Genomic DNA, 16650 nt, shown 5'->3' with positions numbered 1-16650 from the left:
CACTGGTTACTATGCAAATCTCTATAACAGTGTAAAACTAATAAATTCCCCAGCCTAAATATAATATACGTAATTAAATCTAAGTTATATTTCCAACCAGCCCACATAAAAAATAAGACACAAAACAAACACAAAACACACAAGACTCACAAAACTTCAATCTCAACCAAAGTAAAGATCCTAAACAAAATTCAGTTTGTTTGGTAAACTGAAGCCAAAAGATCTTTGAAAGAGAGAGAGAGAGAGAGCACAAAATTCAAACTTGTCTTCTTGTATTGCTTGTAGAGAGAGGAACCACTGGCTTGGTCCGGATCCTCTGCTGCCTTCGGAATGTTCATCCTTTTTGAAATGCCCAACATTCTAAACTGTCCTCCAGACTATGACTCATGCTCTGGGCCTTATTCCACTCCACAGCACCACCGCTGTCCAAGTCCAGAATTTTTTTTTCATTTTCTGCACCTGCCCAGTCCGTCTCCCACTCTCTCAGCAGTCCACCTTCACCTTGGCTCTCAAAGGCAAACTGTCACTTTTTAACATAAAACCACACAACACATAGGCTAATACACAACACAGAACTCTGTAACAACACCCACAAGCACTCTCTCTCACACTTCCACACACACCACATGCACTCTCTCTCTGTCTCTTTCTCTCTCACACATGTACATAAACATACAAGCACTCTCTCACATGCACACACATATGCACGCACCCACACACACACTCTCTCTCTCACACACACACACACACCTGCTCACATTGATCATTGATTTATGTTGTTTTTTTCTGGCTGCTTGACTGATTGGCACCATCCTGTTTCTAGGTCTGGTGAAGGTATCATCCCAACCTCCCATTAATGACTTGGTCCTGTCCTCTCACAGGCTATATTTTCTCGACAAATTCGATTGAGTCTACAATTAAGTTGACAAAACCATTAGTCATAACCAAATATTCAGAGGGTTATGACTGAAATAATTAACTAAAATTATAACATCTCACAACAGAACAACACAAATTCATTATTTGCTTTTCAGAATCAGGGTACTGCTGCATTTATTGTCCATTCTTTTGAGATGGTGCTGAGATGCTTTCTTGCAGTCATGGTGTAGGTAATCTCTGTTGGAGGTGAGTTTCAGGATCTAGGTCCCACACAGTGAAGGAATGGTAATATATTTACAAGCCAGGATGCTCTGTGGTTTGGAGAGTGTCCTGCAAGTGGTGGGTGAACAAATACTTGTTCTTGATGTCAGAGAGAGGTTAAAAAAAGTTGTTTGAGCTTAAGTGAGTTACAATAGCACATTTTGCTGATGTAGCCGTTGTGTGTCACTCTGAGACTATGAATGTCAGGTACTGGTTAGAACATAAAACATAGAATGATATAGCATAGGAAAAGGCCCATCGACCCATGTCTGTGATGTTCAAATCAAGCTAAACCTCCTCTGCTTGAACCTGATAAAAATCCCTCACCCAATCCCTTCATATTCATGTGGCTATCTGGATGCTTCTTAAATGCTACTATGGTATTTGTATCCACTACTACTCCTGGCAGCCTGTTCCAGACACCCACCCCTCTGTGTAAAATAGTTGTCCCACACATCTCCCTTAAATTTGCACCCCCCCCCCCCCCAGCTTACAAGCATGTCTGGGGTGTGTGGTGCTTGAGCCCTGGGGAAAAGATTCTGACTGCCGACCTGATGAATTCCTCCATCAGGTTGGCGTTGAGCTTCCAGAGTGTAAAATTAGCGATCTTGTAGTTAGGGATTCTCTTGCAAAGAGTGATCACAGTATGATTGAGTTTCTCATACAAATGGAGAGAACAATAGTTTGGTCTAAAACCAGTGTGTTATGCCTAAACAAGGGAAACTACAAGGGGATGAGGGAGGAGTTGGCCAGGGTAGACTGGAAACACAGGCTATATGGAGAGATGGTTGAAGAACAGTGGAAGATGTTCAGAGATTCTTCATGGTGCTCAACAAAAATATATTCCAATTAAAAGCAGGGACAGTAAGGGGGGGGGGGGCGGGGTGGTGGACAGCCAGCCCTGAATAACTAAAGAAATAAAGGAAGGCATCAAATTAACAGTTCATGTGTACAACGTCGCCAAAAGCAGGGGAAAACTAGAAGATTGGGAAAACTTTAAAAAGCAACGGTTAGCGCAATGCTGTTACAGCGCCAGCAATCGGGACAAGGGTTCGAATCTCATGCTGTCTGTAAGAAGTTGTACATTCTCCCCATGTCAACGTGACTCTGGTTTCCTCCCACCCTTCAAATCGTACCAGAGGTGTAGTTTAATTGGGTGTAAATTGGGCGCCATGGACTCGTGGGCCGAAATAGCCTGTTATTTAATTTAAGAACCACAAAGAGAGGGAAGATAGACAATGAAAAAGATCAGTACAAAAAATAAAATCGGACAGTAAAAGTTTTTATAATTCTATAAAGCGCAAAAGGGTGGCTGAAGTGAAGGTTGGTCCCTGGAAGATGAGAAGGGAGAGTTGATATTGGGTAATGAGTAAATGGCTGAGGCTTTGAATTACTATTTGATGCCAGTCTTCATAATGGAGGACACGTCGAACATGCCTCTCCATTAAACTGATCTGCTTTGGAAGTGGCTACTAGGAGGTTGTCCAGAGATTTTATGGATGTGATGGGAGGCAAGGATGTGGATGCAATAACTTTCACTAAAGAGGTTGTACTGAGAAAATGTGGGTCTAAAGATAGAGAAGTCCCTTGATCCTGATGGAATGCATCCCATGGTACTGAAATAAATGGCAGGCTTTGGTGATAATTCATCAAAATTCCCTGGACTCTGAGCAGGTTGCGGCAGATTGGAAGCTGGCGAATGTGACACCACTATTTAAAAATGGCAGGGAACTATAGGCCAGTTAGTTTAACATCTGGAGTTGGGAAAATGCTTGAAGCTATCATTAAAGAAGAAATAGTGAGGTATCTGGAGTGAAATGGATCCATCAGGCAGACACAGCATGGATTCAGCAAAGGTAGGTCCTGTTTGACAAACTTTCTGGAGTTCTTCGAGGATATAGTGAGCACAGAAGATGGAGGGGAGCAGATGGACATTGTTTACCTGGATTTCCAGAAGGCATTCGATAACATGCCGCATAAAAGACTTATACAGAAGATAAATATGCATAGAATTGAGGTGATGAATTAGCATGTGTAGAGCTCGTCGAAAGAATCAAAGACTTGTTGATCCAAACCAAGGCTTTTATTAGCAAAAGACAGGAGCTCTTCACAGGTGGGCGACCAGTCTGGAATGATCCGACCCGGCTAGGGACACAACCCTTTAAGGCCCAGACAGTAGGCGTGGCTAAGCTCTCAGCCAATCGCTGTAAGCATAGTCTAGATACTGTAACTATATACACTATATACATTGGTGATAGATCTGTACTATCACAGCATGGATAGAGGATTAGTTAACCAATAGAAAGCAGGGAGCGGGGATACAGGGTGTTTTTCTGGTTGGCAATCAGTGGTGAGCGGGGAGCCGCAGAGGTCGATGCTGAACCCACAACTGTTCACAATATACATTAACGGTCTGAAAGATGGTACAGAGTGTAGTGTATCTAAGCTGATGATACTAAATTGAGTGGAAAAGAAAATTGTGAAGAGAATGCAGACTCTGCAGCGAGATATAGGTCAGTTAAGTGAGTGGGCAAGGGTCTAGCAGATGGAGTACAATGATTGTTAATGTGCGGTTATCCACTTTGGAAGGAAAAATTGAAGATCAAATAATTATTTAAATGGAAAGCAATTGCAGCAAGCTGCCGTGCAGAAGGACTTGGGAGTGTTTGTGCATGAATCGCAAAAGGTTGGTTTGCAGGTGCAGCAGGCGATCGAGAAGGCAAATGGAATGTTGGCCTTCATTGCTGGAGGGATTGAGTTTAGGAGCAGGGAGGGTATGCTGCAACTGTGCAAGGTACTGGTGAACTGTGAGCAGTTCTGGTCTCCTTTCTTGAGGAAGGATGTACTGGCTTTGGAGGCTGGTTCACCAGGTTGATTCCAGAAATGAGGGGATTGGCCTAAGAGATTGAGTCGTCTAGGACTGCACTCGCTTGAATTTAGAAGAATGAGAAGGGATCTTATAGAAATGTATGAAATTATGAAAGGCATAGATAAGATAGAGGTAGGTAAGTTGTTTCCATTGGTAGAGGAGGACAGAACTATGGGACATAACTTCAAAATTCAGGGTTGTAGATTTAGGATGGAGATGAGGAGGAACTGCTTTTCCCAAAGGGTGGTGAATCTATGGAATTTACTGCCCACTGAAGCAGTGGAAGCGACCTCAGGAAATATATTTAAGACTAGATTGGATCGATTTTTACAAAGAAGTGGAATTAAGGGATGGGAAAAGGCAGATAGGTGGAGATGAGGCTATCATCAGATCTCATTGAATGGTAGAGCAGGCTTGTTGGGCCGGATGACCGACTCTTGTTCCTATTTCTTATGTTTTTATGTGCACGTGGTGGTCAGACACTAAGCATTAAGGAACACAGTTTCAGAATGTGCTGTCTATTTATTTTTTTTTGTAATTTAATTTAATTTATTGATAAAGCTTGATATAAGGCCATTCCAGCCCATTTATAATGGGATTGAATCCATATTACAGACATTTTATCTACACGTATTGGTCTTTACAGGTTGCAGGGTTTTCAAGAACAGGTAAAGTGGGCCCAGACTCTACTGAATGGCTATGCAGATGCAACTGGTTGTGTGGCTACTCCTCCTCTGTCTTCAGACATATTATTTATACTACATTACTGGGTTTCCACAGGATTCAGATGAAGCCGAACCCTATGGGAGTTCCTACCTTCTCTCCATTGACAAGTGAGGTTTATGACATGAATGAATGAAAACTCCTTCGGTAACATTGCATCATCCTATTCTTTCATTTATAACCACTCCATGTGGGAGTAAGAACAAGTCTCTCGGAAAAGAAACTGAATGAAGATCCAGAACAATTTGACAAGTGTCACATATTTCATGCTGGAATCATTCAAATAGTATGGAAAATAAATGATCGGCATCTACAATGGGACACATCTGAAATGTTTCCCTGACTGAGTGGGGAGCAGAGCCTTTGTGTGTGAATGGGAGAATTAATGTCCCAAGTATTGCTCTAAATATTTGCTATGCAATTAACTTGATTCTTGTTGGTGCAATTTGGAGATGTTATTCAATCCCCAATAATACCGAGAAAATCGGACCACTTTTTGAGAGTATGACATTGCCTGCATCTCGTTCAGTTAGTGGTTCAATACTGCATTCCTTTTGTTCTCAAATAGACATTAGGACTCTGGTTTCAAATGACACTCTCCATTGAACTGATCTACTTTGGAAGTGGCTGCTTGGAGGTTGTCCAGAGAGAATGCACACAAATCTGTCAAATTTCTTCCGGGCGGGGAATTTCACATTTGGTACAGTGAGAAGAGTTCTTCTGTGAGCAGTCTAGCAACTAATCTAATTCAGACTGCTGTACAAAGTAGAGGGGCAAGAGCCCAATTTGTAAGGCAGTGTGAGGGCACAGCTGAGGGATTAATTTCTAAGGCTGATGGCTGCTAGAAAAATCTGTTTTTATGCCTATTAGGATGTGATTTCACACCCTTGAGCCCTCAAGGGATGAGAGAAAAGAGTGTGTGTCCAGGATAGAATGGATCCTTTGGAGTGTTGGCTGCCTTTCCCAGGCAGCAGGAGATGTCAATGGAGTCAATGGAGGGGAGGGAAGTCTGTGTGCTGTTCTGAGTGGCATTCACCACTTTATGCAGCTTCTGCTGATCTGGGCAGAGCAGCTTCCAGATGTCACAGGGATGCATCCAGCAACTATGTTTTCCGTGGTTCACCTGTGCAGATTGTTGGATGGGAGAACATGCCAAACTTCCTTAGTCTTCTTTGAAAGAAGAGGCATTGATGTGCTTCCCTGACCATCACATCATGTGGATCAGATCATTGGAGATGTTTACTGCCAGGAGCATGAAGTTACCTACTCTCTCAACTTAAATTGTGTGTGTATGTTTTGGCGGGATAGACCAGAGGCTCATTGTTTGCAGTATTGTTTTTTACTCACAGTTATGTTTATGAAGCCCAGGAAACAATATCCATTGGCCCAATGGGTCCATATTTATACTTCGGCTTCTCACTGCTCAACATGAACTTATCAGCATGGCCTCTGTTCCCATCTGGAAAGTTGCTGGTCTGAAATTATTTACTTCCCCTTAATGGCTGAGTGCTGCTCATCTCCACCATTCTGCATAGTTTTGAGCTCCACATTCTCATAACTCTGACCAAAAGAAAGGTTCTCCTGAGTTCCTTTTTTGTGTTGCCGACCATTTCAGACGTAAAACCCTGAGGAGAAAAGTTAGCTCCTGATCTAAGGGAGGACACAGGAGAATGGGGATGGGAAGAAAATGACATCAGCCGTGATTCAAATGGCAGAGCAGTCTCGATGGACTGAATGGCCTTATTCTGCTCCTAAGTTTCGTAGTCTTATGCATTTATCAAGTTCCCTCTCACTGTTATAAACCAGTTAAGGAGTAAAGAGCTTCAGCTTTTCAAAGCTGGAATCTCAAGTTAACCTTTGTGTCAAAGACCTGGACTACACTTTTGCTCGAGCCCTATGGTGTGTAATTATTCATTTGTGGGCCAACAAGCCAGGATCCTGACCCAAGTGAGTGCATTGATCGAAGGGTTGATGGGATTATCTCAAGGTCATGAAGAACAATGCAGAGCCCAGTGGAGGCAAATTTATCACTGCCACCTGCTGCTATCCTTTCATTCCTGAACACAGAAGCAACGCTCAACACAATGCAAATTACAGTTTTCTGTAATGCATGAGCCTTTTAATGAAAGTGTGTCAGCAAGGGCTGGTTATTAATACCACATAATTACAATCTGAAGCAAACAGGGTTTGCAGTCGAGCTTAAGCCGTTTTGTTGTTGACTGTACAATCCCTTCCTGGTTGTAAGTTCTCTTCATTGCTGGCAGGGTTAAGGTTTCATTGTGTGCTCCAAAAGTAGGATTTCATGGATAAGAACAAAGCTTTTGAACTGCTGGAGAGTCCTGGTTTGTAACAAAATCTGACCACCTATCACTTCTTCTGCTAATTTTCACAGCAAGTGAGGGGTCCTCAGTAAATCTCCCCTCTCTGGGTTAACACCACAGGGAGTCTCAAGGCAAGCAATGTCTGTTGTTGAAATTCTCCCAGTTTCTGAAAGGTTTCCATATAAGTTTAACAGATGAAAAAGGACGACACGGTTAGTACCATGCTATTACAGTGTCAGTGACCCGGGTTCTCCCCGGTTTCCTCCAACAATCCTAAAATGTATGGGATTAGTTAATGAATTGGTCACATGGGTGTATTTGAAAGGCGTCCGGTCATGGGTCAGAAGGTTCTGTTACATACTATATCTCTAAATTTAAAAATTTTAATTAGAAAGGCTCAGAGAATAATAGAGATTTTCAGTTTATCTTTCAATGTCACTCATTACTATTAGGACTCTTGCCAAGCAGTAAAACTCTACAGAATGAAATCAGGCCCTTCTGCCCAACTTGTTTATGCTGACCAAGTTGTCTACCTCATTTAGTGCCACCTGCTGGTTGGGAGAGAGATCCTTTCAGTGCTTCCTCTCTCCAAACCTTGTCCTCCCCATTTGCAGGACTGGAATGGAAGTATCTTGGGTAAGGTTTATTCCCTATGGACAAATACTTATTGAGCAACATAAAGAACCCAAGAAAACACAAGAAGAGTAGACCACCTACCTCTCACATCTACATGGTCACCTTTGGTCTACTCTGGTCCCTCTTCATGCCAATTCTTAGATATTTCCAGAAAGTATCTACTTCCTTTTTAGATCCCCCCAATAATCCAGCCTCAGCAACTCTCTGGGATAGAGAAACCAAGAGATTCAGTGAGAAGTCCCTGCAAGCCTCAGTTTTAAGTGATTGCACTAATAAGCTGATAACTAGCACCAGTCTCATTGGACTCCCTTGCACTCCCATGTCATATGATTACAAAAACACTTCAGCAATGAATTGGGATGTCATAGTGAGATCCCCTCCAGTAGACTGCAGGAATTCTGCCCTCATTTTCCACTTCAGATGCTCTGCAATGCAGCACTGAAAGGACATCCCGAGTCTTCGTCAATCTCATCCAGAGCATCAAGTTTCCCCTCTGTCCAAGACTGTTCTGATGATGAAGGTCCATGACGGACACTGGAAATACTGGCCCATTCCTGTTTATCAGGAGACACTCCTCTGAGAAGGCATGCATCATTACTGCGACTAGAGTGTCCTAGATCTGTTCTTCCTCACAAATGCAGCCCATAGCCACTTCATACCTGAACTTCTTGACAAGCATCCACAGATCCAGCAGGTAGTCATCGATGGTCTCTCTATGTCTCTGGTCAATGCCTCGCTAGGACCTTGTTTTGCAACTTCAGGTACCTAGCCTTCAACGTCTCGATAGCAGCATCATACATAGTGCAGTCCCTGAGTTCATCAGTCGCATTCAGGTAGGCCTGGAAGCAGTCTAGCTAGTATGTGAACTTCTCAGCCGCGTCGGGGGATAGAGGGTCTATCAGTTGCATACCTGGCTTGAGTAGCGCTTACATTGTTAGGGAATAAGCTAATAAAATTGTAGCGTGAATAAAATTTCTCACAACTGGAGGGAGAACTTTTATTAGCTTATAACTAAGGGTAGGGTTCAACAGTCATCTTCAGAAGGGTTCTGGGTTTAGGCAGGAAACCAGGGTTATATTTGGGCAGATGGGGGCGGAACCAGGAGGCAGGGCCAGTCAACAGCACAACACCCTACCAGTGAATCCCATTTCACTGCACAACTGCAATCAAGTTCAAGTTCATGTTTATTTTATCATCTGATATTCTGATTACACAAATACAACCCAAAGAAACAATGTTCTCCAGTCCTCGTTGCAAAACGTGCAGACACACAGCCAGACATAACACACATACAGACAAACAATACACATGCAGGACAAGTACTCATCTATACAATAAATAAATAAATGATGTCTCTTGAATAGGAGAGTTTCGGCTGGTTTGTGTGAGCGGCACTCCACCTGCAGCATTACCTCACAGGTCTTTGACTCAATCCCCTGACTAATGAAGTCCAGTGTTCCATATGGCTTCTTAACTACTTGCGCAGCAACCTTGAGGATTCCATGGACTTGAACCCTAGGATCCCTCTGTTCCTCCACACTGCTACGAATCCTGCCATTAACCACATACTCCTCCTTCAATTCAACCTTCCAAAGTGCATCCCTTCACACTGATCCAGGTTGAACTCCATCTGCCACTTCTTTGCCCTGTCTATATCCCATTGTAACCTATGTCATCCTTCTACACTATCCACACCTCCAGCCTTTATGTCATCTGCAAACTTACTATCACTTTATCCAAGCTATTTATAAAAATCACAAAGAGCAGGGATTCCAGAGCAGATTTCTGTAGAACTCGACTCAACATCAACCTGCAAGCAGAATGCCTCCATCTACAACCTCCTTCTGCAGGCCAGCCAATTCTGAATCCACGCACCCAAGGTCGTTTGGATCCCATTCCTTGTGACTTTCTGGAGGAACCAAACACCTCACTGAAACCCATACCCATCACATGTGCTACCTTCATAAATTTCTTTGGTCACCCCCTTGAAAAACTCAATTAAGTCCATGTGTGTGCGCACGCCTGTACACAGAGTGGTGGATGCTTGGAATACATGGCTGGGGGTGGTGGTGGTGGAGGCTGATATAATAAAGACATTTAAAAGACTCTTAGATAAGCTCATGTAAAGAAAATAGAGAATTATATGTGTGAGGGAGGGAAGTGTTTGATTGTTGTGGAGATTTACATCGTTCAGGACAATATCATGGCTGAAGGGCCTTTACTGTGCTTGTGTGTGTGTATATCCATTGAGTGTGTACGCGCGTGTATATGTGCGCATGTGTGTGCATGCATGAGTGTGTGGGCGTGAGTGTATGCACGCGCGCATTTGCCTCTGCATATCCATGAGCAACCTCAGATGCAGTTCGTTTATACAGTAGTAAATTGATACTGTTCTCGAAGTGTCAAGAATGTTGGGTCATAGTGAAATCTCCTGGTCAGCATTTTCTAGTTATCTAGTGTGTTGATGTGTGTGAAGAACTTGGCAAAGTTCTGGGTAAATATAAATGTGAGATAACCATGCACTTCCTTTAATTCATGAGATATAAAGGGAAGAGAGCAGGTCTCACTGAACTTGGCCTACTCCCTCCCAGAGCTTGCATCTCTGCAATTAAGCAGAGTGGTGACAGATCCCTCAGTTCAGTCAGGGTGAAGCCGTAGACTTGATGTGTAGCCTGCAGCACCACCTTGTGGTGGACAGAACCTCGACCTGCAGTCGTTTCCACCTTATCTACATTGTGTGGGACTCCCCCCCACCCCATGAAGGTCAAATCACCCAACCCTTCCATTTATGCACATCACTTCACTTACCACATACATGGTTGTGTTTGAATTCCTGACTGATTTAGTTTATTCCAAAGCAGCTACTTACACCGGGGAGACTGGATTCTGATTAGGACATCATCTTGAGGAGCATCTTCACTCTGCCACACTGATATGTCTTTTTTTTTACTTTATTTAAAAGATAAGTAAAAAGTATAACATACAATCTAAATAGTCAAACAAAGTAATTTTACAAAGATATATATATTAAAAAAACACAACAAACATTAAAAAATAATTAAAAAAAGAACAATTAAAAAAAACCTTTCCCCCCACCCACCCCTTCAGCTTGCCCTCTTAAGGGGAGCCAAAAATATAAATCATATCTGGTGACGTGTCTAAATTAGTGTCAATCCTCATCAAACTGTTGCCACTCTTGAGTGAATATGACATCAGTGAGTGAATGGAAACACGGAAGAGCAGACAATAACTGAGGGATTGAGGCAGGCAGACACTGTGTGTGTCAGTGTACAGCCAGACTGGCCAACAGTGTCACTGCATTTATTAAAGGTGAGCTGACCTTTGTCCCGGCTGGTAGTGGGGTTTATTCGACAGGTGTTGAAAAATTTGTCAGGAACCACAATAAATCATGAGTGAAAGGCTCCGTGGGCTTTGTGCATGAAGAGAGGCTCTTTACCCACAGTGATCCAGGTGCATAGGATCATCAAGGTTGCCAAACACATTTATAGGGTGATTAGGAAGGTGTTTGGTGTGTTGGCCTTCATTGGTTGGGAAATTGAGTTCATGAGCTATGAGGTAATATTCTACCTCTATAAAATTCTGCTTAGACCACACTTGGAGATTGTGTTTAGTTCTAGTCACCTCATTACAGGATGCATGTAGATACTTTGGAGAGGGTGTAGAGATTTACCAGGATGTTGTCTGGATTGGAGAACATGTCCTATGAAGCAAGAGTGACGAAGGATGAGAGGTGACTTAATATAGGTCTATAAGATTATGAGGGACTTTGATAGGGTGGAGAACCAGTGCCTTTTTCCTGGGCTGACAATAGCAAATACAAGAGGAAATTGGTTTAAGCTGAATGAACAAAAGTTGAGGGAAGATGTCAGAGGTATGTATTTTACAGAGAGTGGTGGATGCTTGGATTACATGGCTGGGGGTGGTGGTGCAGGCTGGTATAATAAGGACACTTAAAATACTCTTGGATAAGCACATGTATGTAAGGAAAATAAAGGTTATGTGTGTGTGAGGGAGGGAAGAGTTAGATTGTTGTGGAGTAGATTTAGATCGTTCAGGACAATATAGCTGTAGGACCTTTACTCTGCTATAATGTTCTATGTTCTTCGTGGTTCAATTGTGGCACATGGTTGAATTTTTGAGGTTTTGGGCATAAACTTTGCAATTGCTGCAAAAATCTACCATCTGGTCAGCAGTGGCCACTTGGCACACAGGTGGTTGGTGTCAGCTGCCATGCAGTTGTCCCCAAGTAAAAGTGGATCACTCAGAGTAGCCACTTCAGGAGCAGGATACTGGTTACAACTGATTTACCGAGTCATGGGGGTTTTGTGGTCAGATCTGGTTGGAGAAAGCTGGGGCATGCAGCAAAGATCACCTGGATTAAATAGACATGGTTGGGACACTGGGCAAGGTGCTTCCTCACAACGGTGGGCAGTTGTGAGGTGCTTTCACCAATGTGACCCATAGCTCGTTGTAGTGCGGGTCGAAAGAACCAAAGACTTGTTGATCCAAACCAAGGCTTTTATTAACTAAAAGACTAGAGCATATCACAAGTGGGTCGGCCAGTCCAGAATGGCCTGGTCTGGCTAGGAGCAATCCTTTAAGACCTGCCAGTAGGTGTGGCTACATTCTCAGCCAATCACAGTCATCCTACACTACAATCTGTACATTTGTACATATAAACATTGGTGATAGAATCTTGTCCTCCACTGTGGCACTCACCCATGCCAAACAACCAGGATGATCACTGGGGTCTCCCTTTGCTCTGTTGACACATTCACCACGAGTGTTGCTTAAATCAAGCTCAAAAGACTATTGAGCACCCTTTCCATCCATCACACAGGATCTTTGACCCATCAGGAAGGAGATACAGGAGCATTAAAATCAGGACAGTGCGGCTGGGAACTAGCTTCTTCCTACAGACTGTAAGATTGATGAACAGTATCCTGTAATCTTCGGTCTCTTAGAAATGAAATGAGTAATTTATTCTGAAATATTTACATATATTTATTTAACATTATATAGTTATGTACATATGTGATTATTATGTGGGGAAGTGTGTGTGAGTGTGCGCGCGCGCGCGCGCGCGCACCCTGTGGTCCAGAGAAACACTCTTTTGTCTGGATATAGATGTACAGTAAATGATAATAAACGAACTTGGAAAGATGCTTGCTGTGTAACAGAGAACTCTCTGACCTACTTTCTCAGCCACACCGAAACAAAGATCAAGTACTGCTGGAAGATCATCAACTCCGTCAAAGGCACTCTTTGGTTTGATAATTTTTCCAGTGCGAGGATATGTCTGTGAAGGAATGCTGCCACTTGGCACTGCCCAGCTGAAGGAGAACGTGCTGAGGGACACACAAGCTCAGTGCAGCCAAACCAGAAACTTTGTGGGAAAGGACAGCAGATAAAGGTCTTGCCAGCACTGGGCACTAAGTGTATGTGTTCTGTGTAACAGTCTGTCAAACAGTCAAAGAGTGTATTGACCATTCTTTAGGGTAATCCCTCAATGTCAACAAAACAAAGGAGCTCCTCATTTTCTCCAGCATTGTGTTTTTACTTCAACCACAGTGTCTGCAGATTTTCATATTTTACTTCAAGCTGCTCATTGGCTTCAGGAGTGCTTGTCTCTGAAGACAACAGGTGGAGAGCTTCATGTACAAGAGTGAATACCACCACCAGCTGGATCCAGCCACATTGACATTACAACCTGGAGAACACCAATGACTCCAGTCTCAGACACCTGAAGAAATTCGGCACATCCAGAAATGAATCTCACCATTGAAATCACCAAACACAAAGAATGCTCCTTGTCCCCCAATGAACAAGTCCCCTGCAGCCGAGGTGAGGAGAACCCTATCCAAGGTGAACCCAGACAAGGTGGCAGAACCAGACAACATACCTAGCTGGTTACTGAAGGACTGTACAGACCAATTGACAGAGGTCTTCACACCTCACTGCAGCAGTCCATTGTTCCCATAGAGTTCAAGACAGCCATCATCATCCCAGTACCCAAGAGGGGGACAATAACAGGCCTCAAATGACTACCGCCCTGAGTGTCTGGTGATGGAACACATCAAAGCACACCTCCCAGAGACGTTGGACCCATTTATATTGGCATATAGAAAGGAGGCAACATGTGCTTGGAGGCAGATGGGTTGGGGAGGTCCAAAATGCATACTTTATGTCAGTTTTCATGAGAGAAAAGGACCATGGTGAGGTCGAAATTGAACAGGTCTGGGGGCTGGATGATGTAGAGATTAAGGAAGTAGAAGTTTTGGATCTTCTTAAAAAGATCAAGACTGATAAGTCCCCAGGCTGCTGTGGGAAGTGAGAGAAGAGATAGCTGGGGCAGAAGCTATAATCTTTGAATCCTAATTGGCCACAGGGGAGGTGCCAGAGGATTGGAGAACAGCAAATGTAGTCCTCTTATTTAAAAAGGTAATAGGAAGAGTTCTTGGAATTATAGATCAGTGAGTCTTAAGTTAGTGGTGTGCAAACTATTGGAGAGGATTCTTAATTATAGGATCTATGAGCATTTGAAGAAGTACAGACTACTCAAGAATAGTCAGCATGGCTTTATGAAGGGAAGGTCATGCCTCACAAGTCTAATTGAGATTTTTGAGGAGGTAACAAAAGAAACTGATGAGGGTCAGGTGGTACATTTGGTCTAAATGGATTTGAGAAAGGCATTTGACAAGGTCCTCCATGAAAGACTCATCCAGAAAGTCACGAGTCACGGGATCAGTGGGATCTTGGCTGGGTGGATAAAAAAATTGGCTTGTAGGAAGAAAGCAGAGAGAACTAGTGGAAGGAAACTATTCTGCCTGGAGGTCAGTTTTAGTTCTGGGATCTGTTCTGGGACCCCTGCTCTTTGTGATTTTTATAAATGACCTGGATGAAGAGGCAGAAGGATGGGTCAGTAAGTCTGTGGATGACTCAAAGGTTGGAGGAGTTGTGGATGGAACTGAAGGTTGTTGAAGGTTACAAGAGGATATAGACAGAAAGCAGAGTTGGGCAGAGAAGTGGCAGATAAGAGTTCAATCCAGATAAGTATGAAGTGTCGCAATTTGGAAGGACTAGCCAGGCTGAGAGCAGGGTTAATGGTCAGTTACATAAGAGTGTGGATGACAGAGGGACTTTGGGGTCCAAATCCATTCATCCCACAGGTCGCTGCACAGGTTGTTAGAATAGTTAAGAAGGCCTATGGGCTGCTGGGCTCCATTAATGGGAGATTGATTTCAGGAGTAGAGGTCATGTTGCAACTCTACAAATCTCTGGTGAGACCACAATCAGAGGATTATCTTCAATTTTGGTCACCTCATTATAGGAAGGATGTGGAAGCTATGGAGAGGGTGCAGAGGAGATTTACCAGGATGTTGCCTGGATTGGAAAACAAGTCTTATGAGGCAAGGTTAGGAGAGCTGGGACTTTTCTCTTTGGAGCATAGAAGGATGAGAAGAGACTTGGGAGAGGTCTACAAGATTATGGGAGGCATAGATAGGGTGGACAGCCAGTACCTGTTTCCCAGGGCAGGATCAACCAACGCCAGAAGACATATGTACAAAGTTAAGGGAGAGATGTTTAGGGGAGACATCAGGGGTGTTTTTTTACACACAGAGTTGTGGGTGCCGGGGATGGTGGTGGAGGCTGAAACATTGAGGGCATTTAAGAGACTCTTAGACAAACACATGGATGAAATAAAAATAGAGGGTTATGGGGTAGGGAGGGTTTAGTACTTCTTTTAGGAAGGAATATATGGGTTGCCACAACACCAAAGGCTGAAGGGCCTTTACTGTGCTGTACTGTTCTGTGTTCTATATGTGAATCCCAGAATTGTATCCTCTCCTGGGTCAACGACCCCAGTATTGAGGTGCTGGCCACCCTCAAGACAGTTGGTTACTTTGGACAGGTTATTTTGTTCATATATTACAGCAAACCCCAGATATAGACAGTGTTATGCAAACAAGGTGGACAAGGGTGTGCTCAGAGTTTCCTTGAAGAAAATCAGCCGAAACGGGAATCACTGGCCCATTATGGATCATAAAGGAGAAGAAGCAGTTGGGATGGTATCAAGGAACATGTGCTTGCAGTCTTGTAATTTGTGACAAAGCAGACAACGTCACAAACTGCATACCCAGCCGTCCTGTCATTCACCTCTTATCAGTGCCTCTGCATGTGCTTTACCCATGACACCACAAACACAGTGAGCTCAGTGAATGGAGCCCATTCAACTCTGGAACAAAACCCAACTATTCAGCTCATTATTTTGAACAAAGTGCAAAGCCCACTTCAGAGACCACACTCTTGCTTCACTATTTATAGCTGCCAGGAACCAGCCAAATTTGATGTTCTTTCTTTGTCCTCCAATTCGTCAGTGACGCTTTCTTACCTGTCCCATCCCTTGTTGCACAGTCTGATACAACTAATGAACCAACACTGACAATAATTCCTCAGACATTTCACCACATGTCCCTCTCTGCTTATTGGCAGTGCCCAGCATGGGCACCACCTGGTTAGCAGAGCTTTGTGGTATCACAATCCAACAGGTAGAATATTGTACACAATTCAATAAAATCATTCCATTGGATGGTGGACCATTGCGCTTGGATCTAATGATGCAACTCAACTTTCCACTCAGTTTATTTTCAATATTATCTCAAAGCAAGCTGATTTTAAAGCCAAGTAGGATTCCTAAATCTCAAAAACTACGATATTTACACAAGTGAGACATCTGCAGATGCTGGGGTCCAGTGCAGTGAAAAAGATCTGGTGAAACTCAGCAGGTCACACAGTATCCATAGAAAGCAAAAGGCAGTCAATGTTTCAGGCCTCTGCTTTTCTTCTAGAGTGCAGAGAATCAAGCAAAGGCAGGATTAAAAAGGAGATTTGGGGAAAGCAGCTCAGGCTAGCAGGGGATAGGTGTGTAATGCACGTCGA

The 16650-nt window shown here is 43.4% G+C and overlaps 1 protein-coding gene across 1 annotated transcript in view; it reads left to right on the top strand.

Moving 5' to 3' along the window:
* LOC138742144 (uncharacterized) overlaps positions 1 to 13371 on the top strand; it is an 86107-nt gene extending 72736 nt beyond the window's left edge. Inside the window, exon 5 of the mRNA XM_069896328.1 lies at positions 12916 to 13371. Coding sequence (XP_069752429.1) covers positions 12916 to 13121 — 206 coding nt within the window. The 3' untranslated portion in view covers positions 13122 to 13371. The remainder of the gene's footprint in view (positions 1 to 12915) is intronic.
* Positions 13372 to 16650: the final 3279 nt, after the last annotated feature.

This window comes from Narcine bancroftii, chromosome 8 (genome assembly GCF_036971445.1).
Source record: "Narcine bancroftii isolate sNarBan1 chromosome 8, sNarBan1.hap1, whole genome shotgun sequence".
NCBI lineage: Eukaryota > Metazoa > Chordata > Chondrichthyes > Torpediniformes > Narcinidae > Narcine > Narcine bancroftii.
The sequence above is the reverse complement of the archived record's forward strand: the minus strand, read 5'-3'. Positions and strand labels throughout refer to the sequence as shown.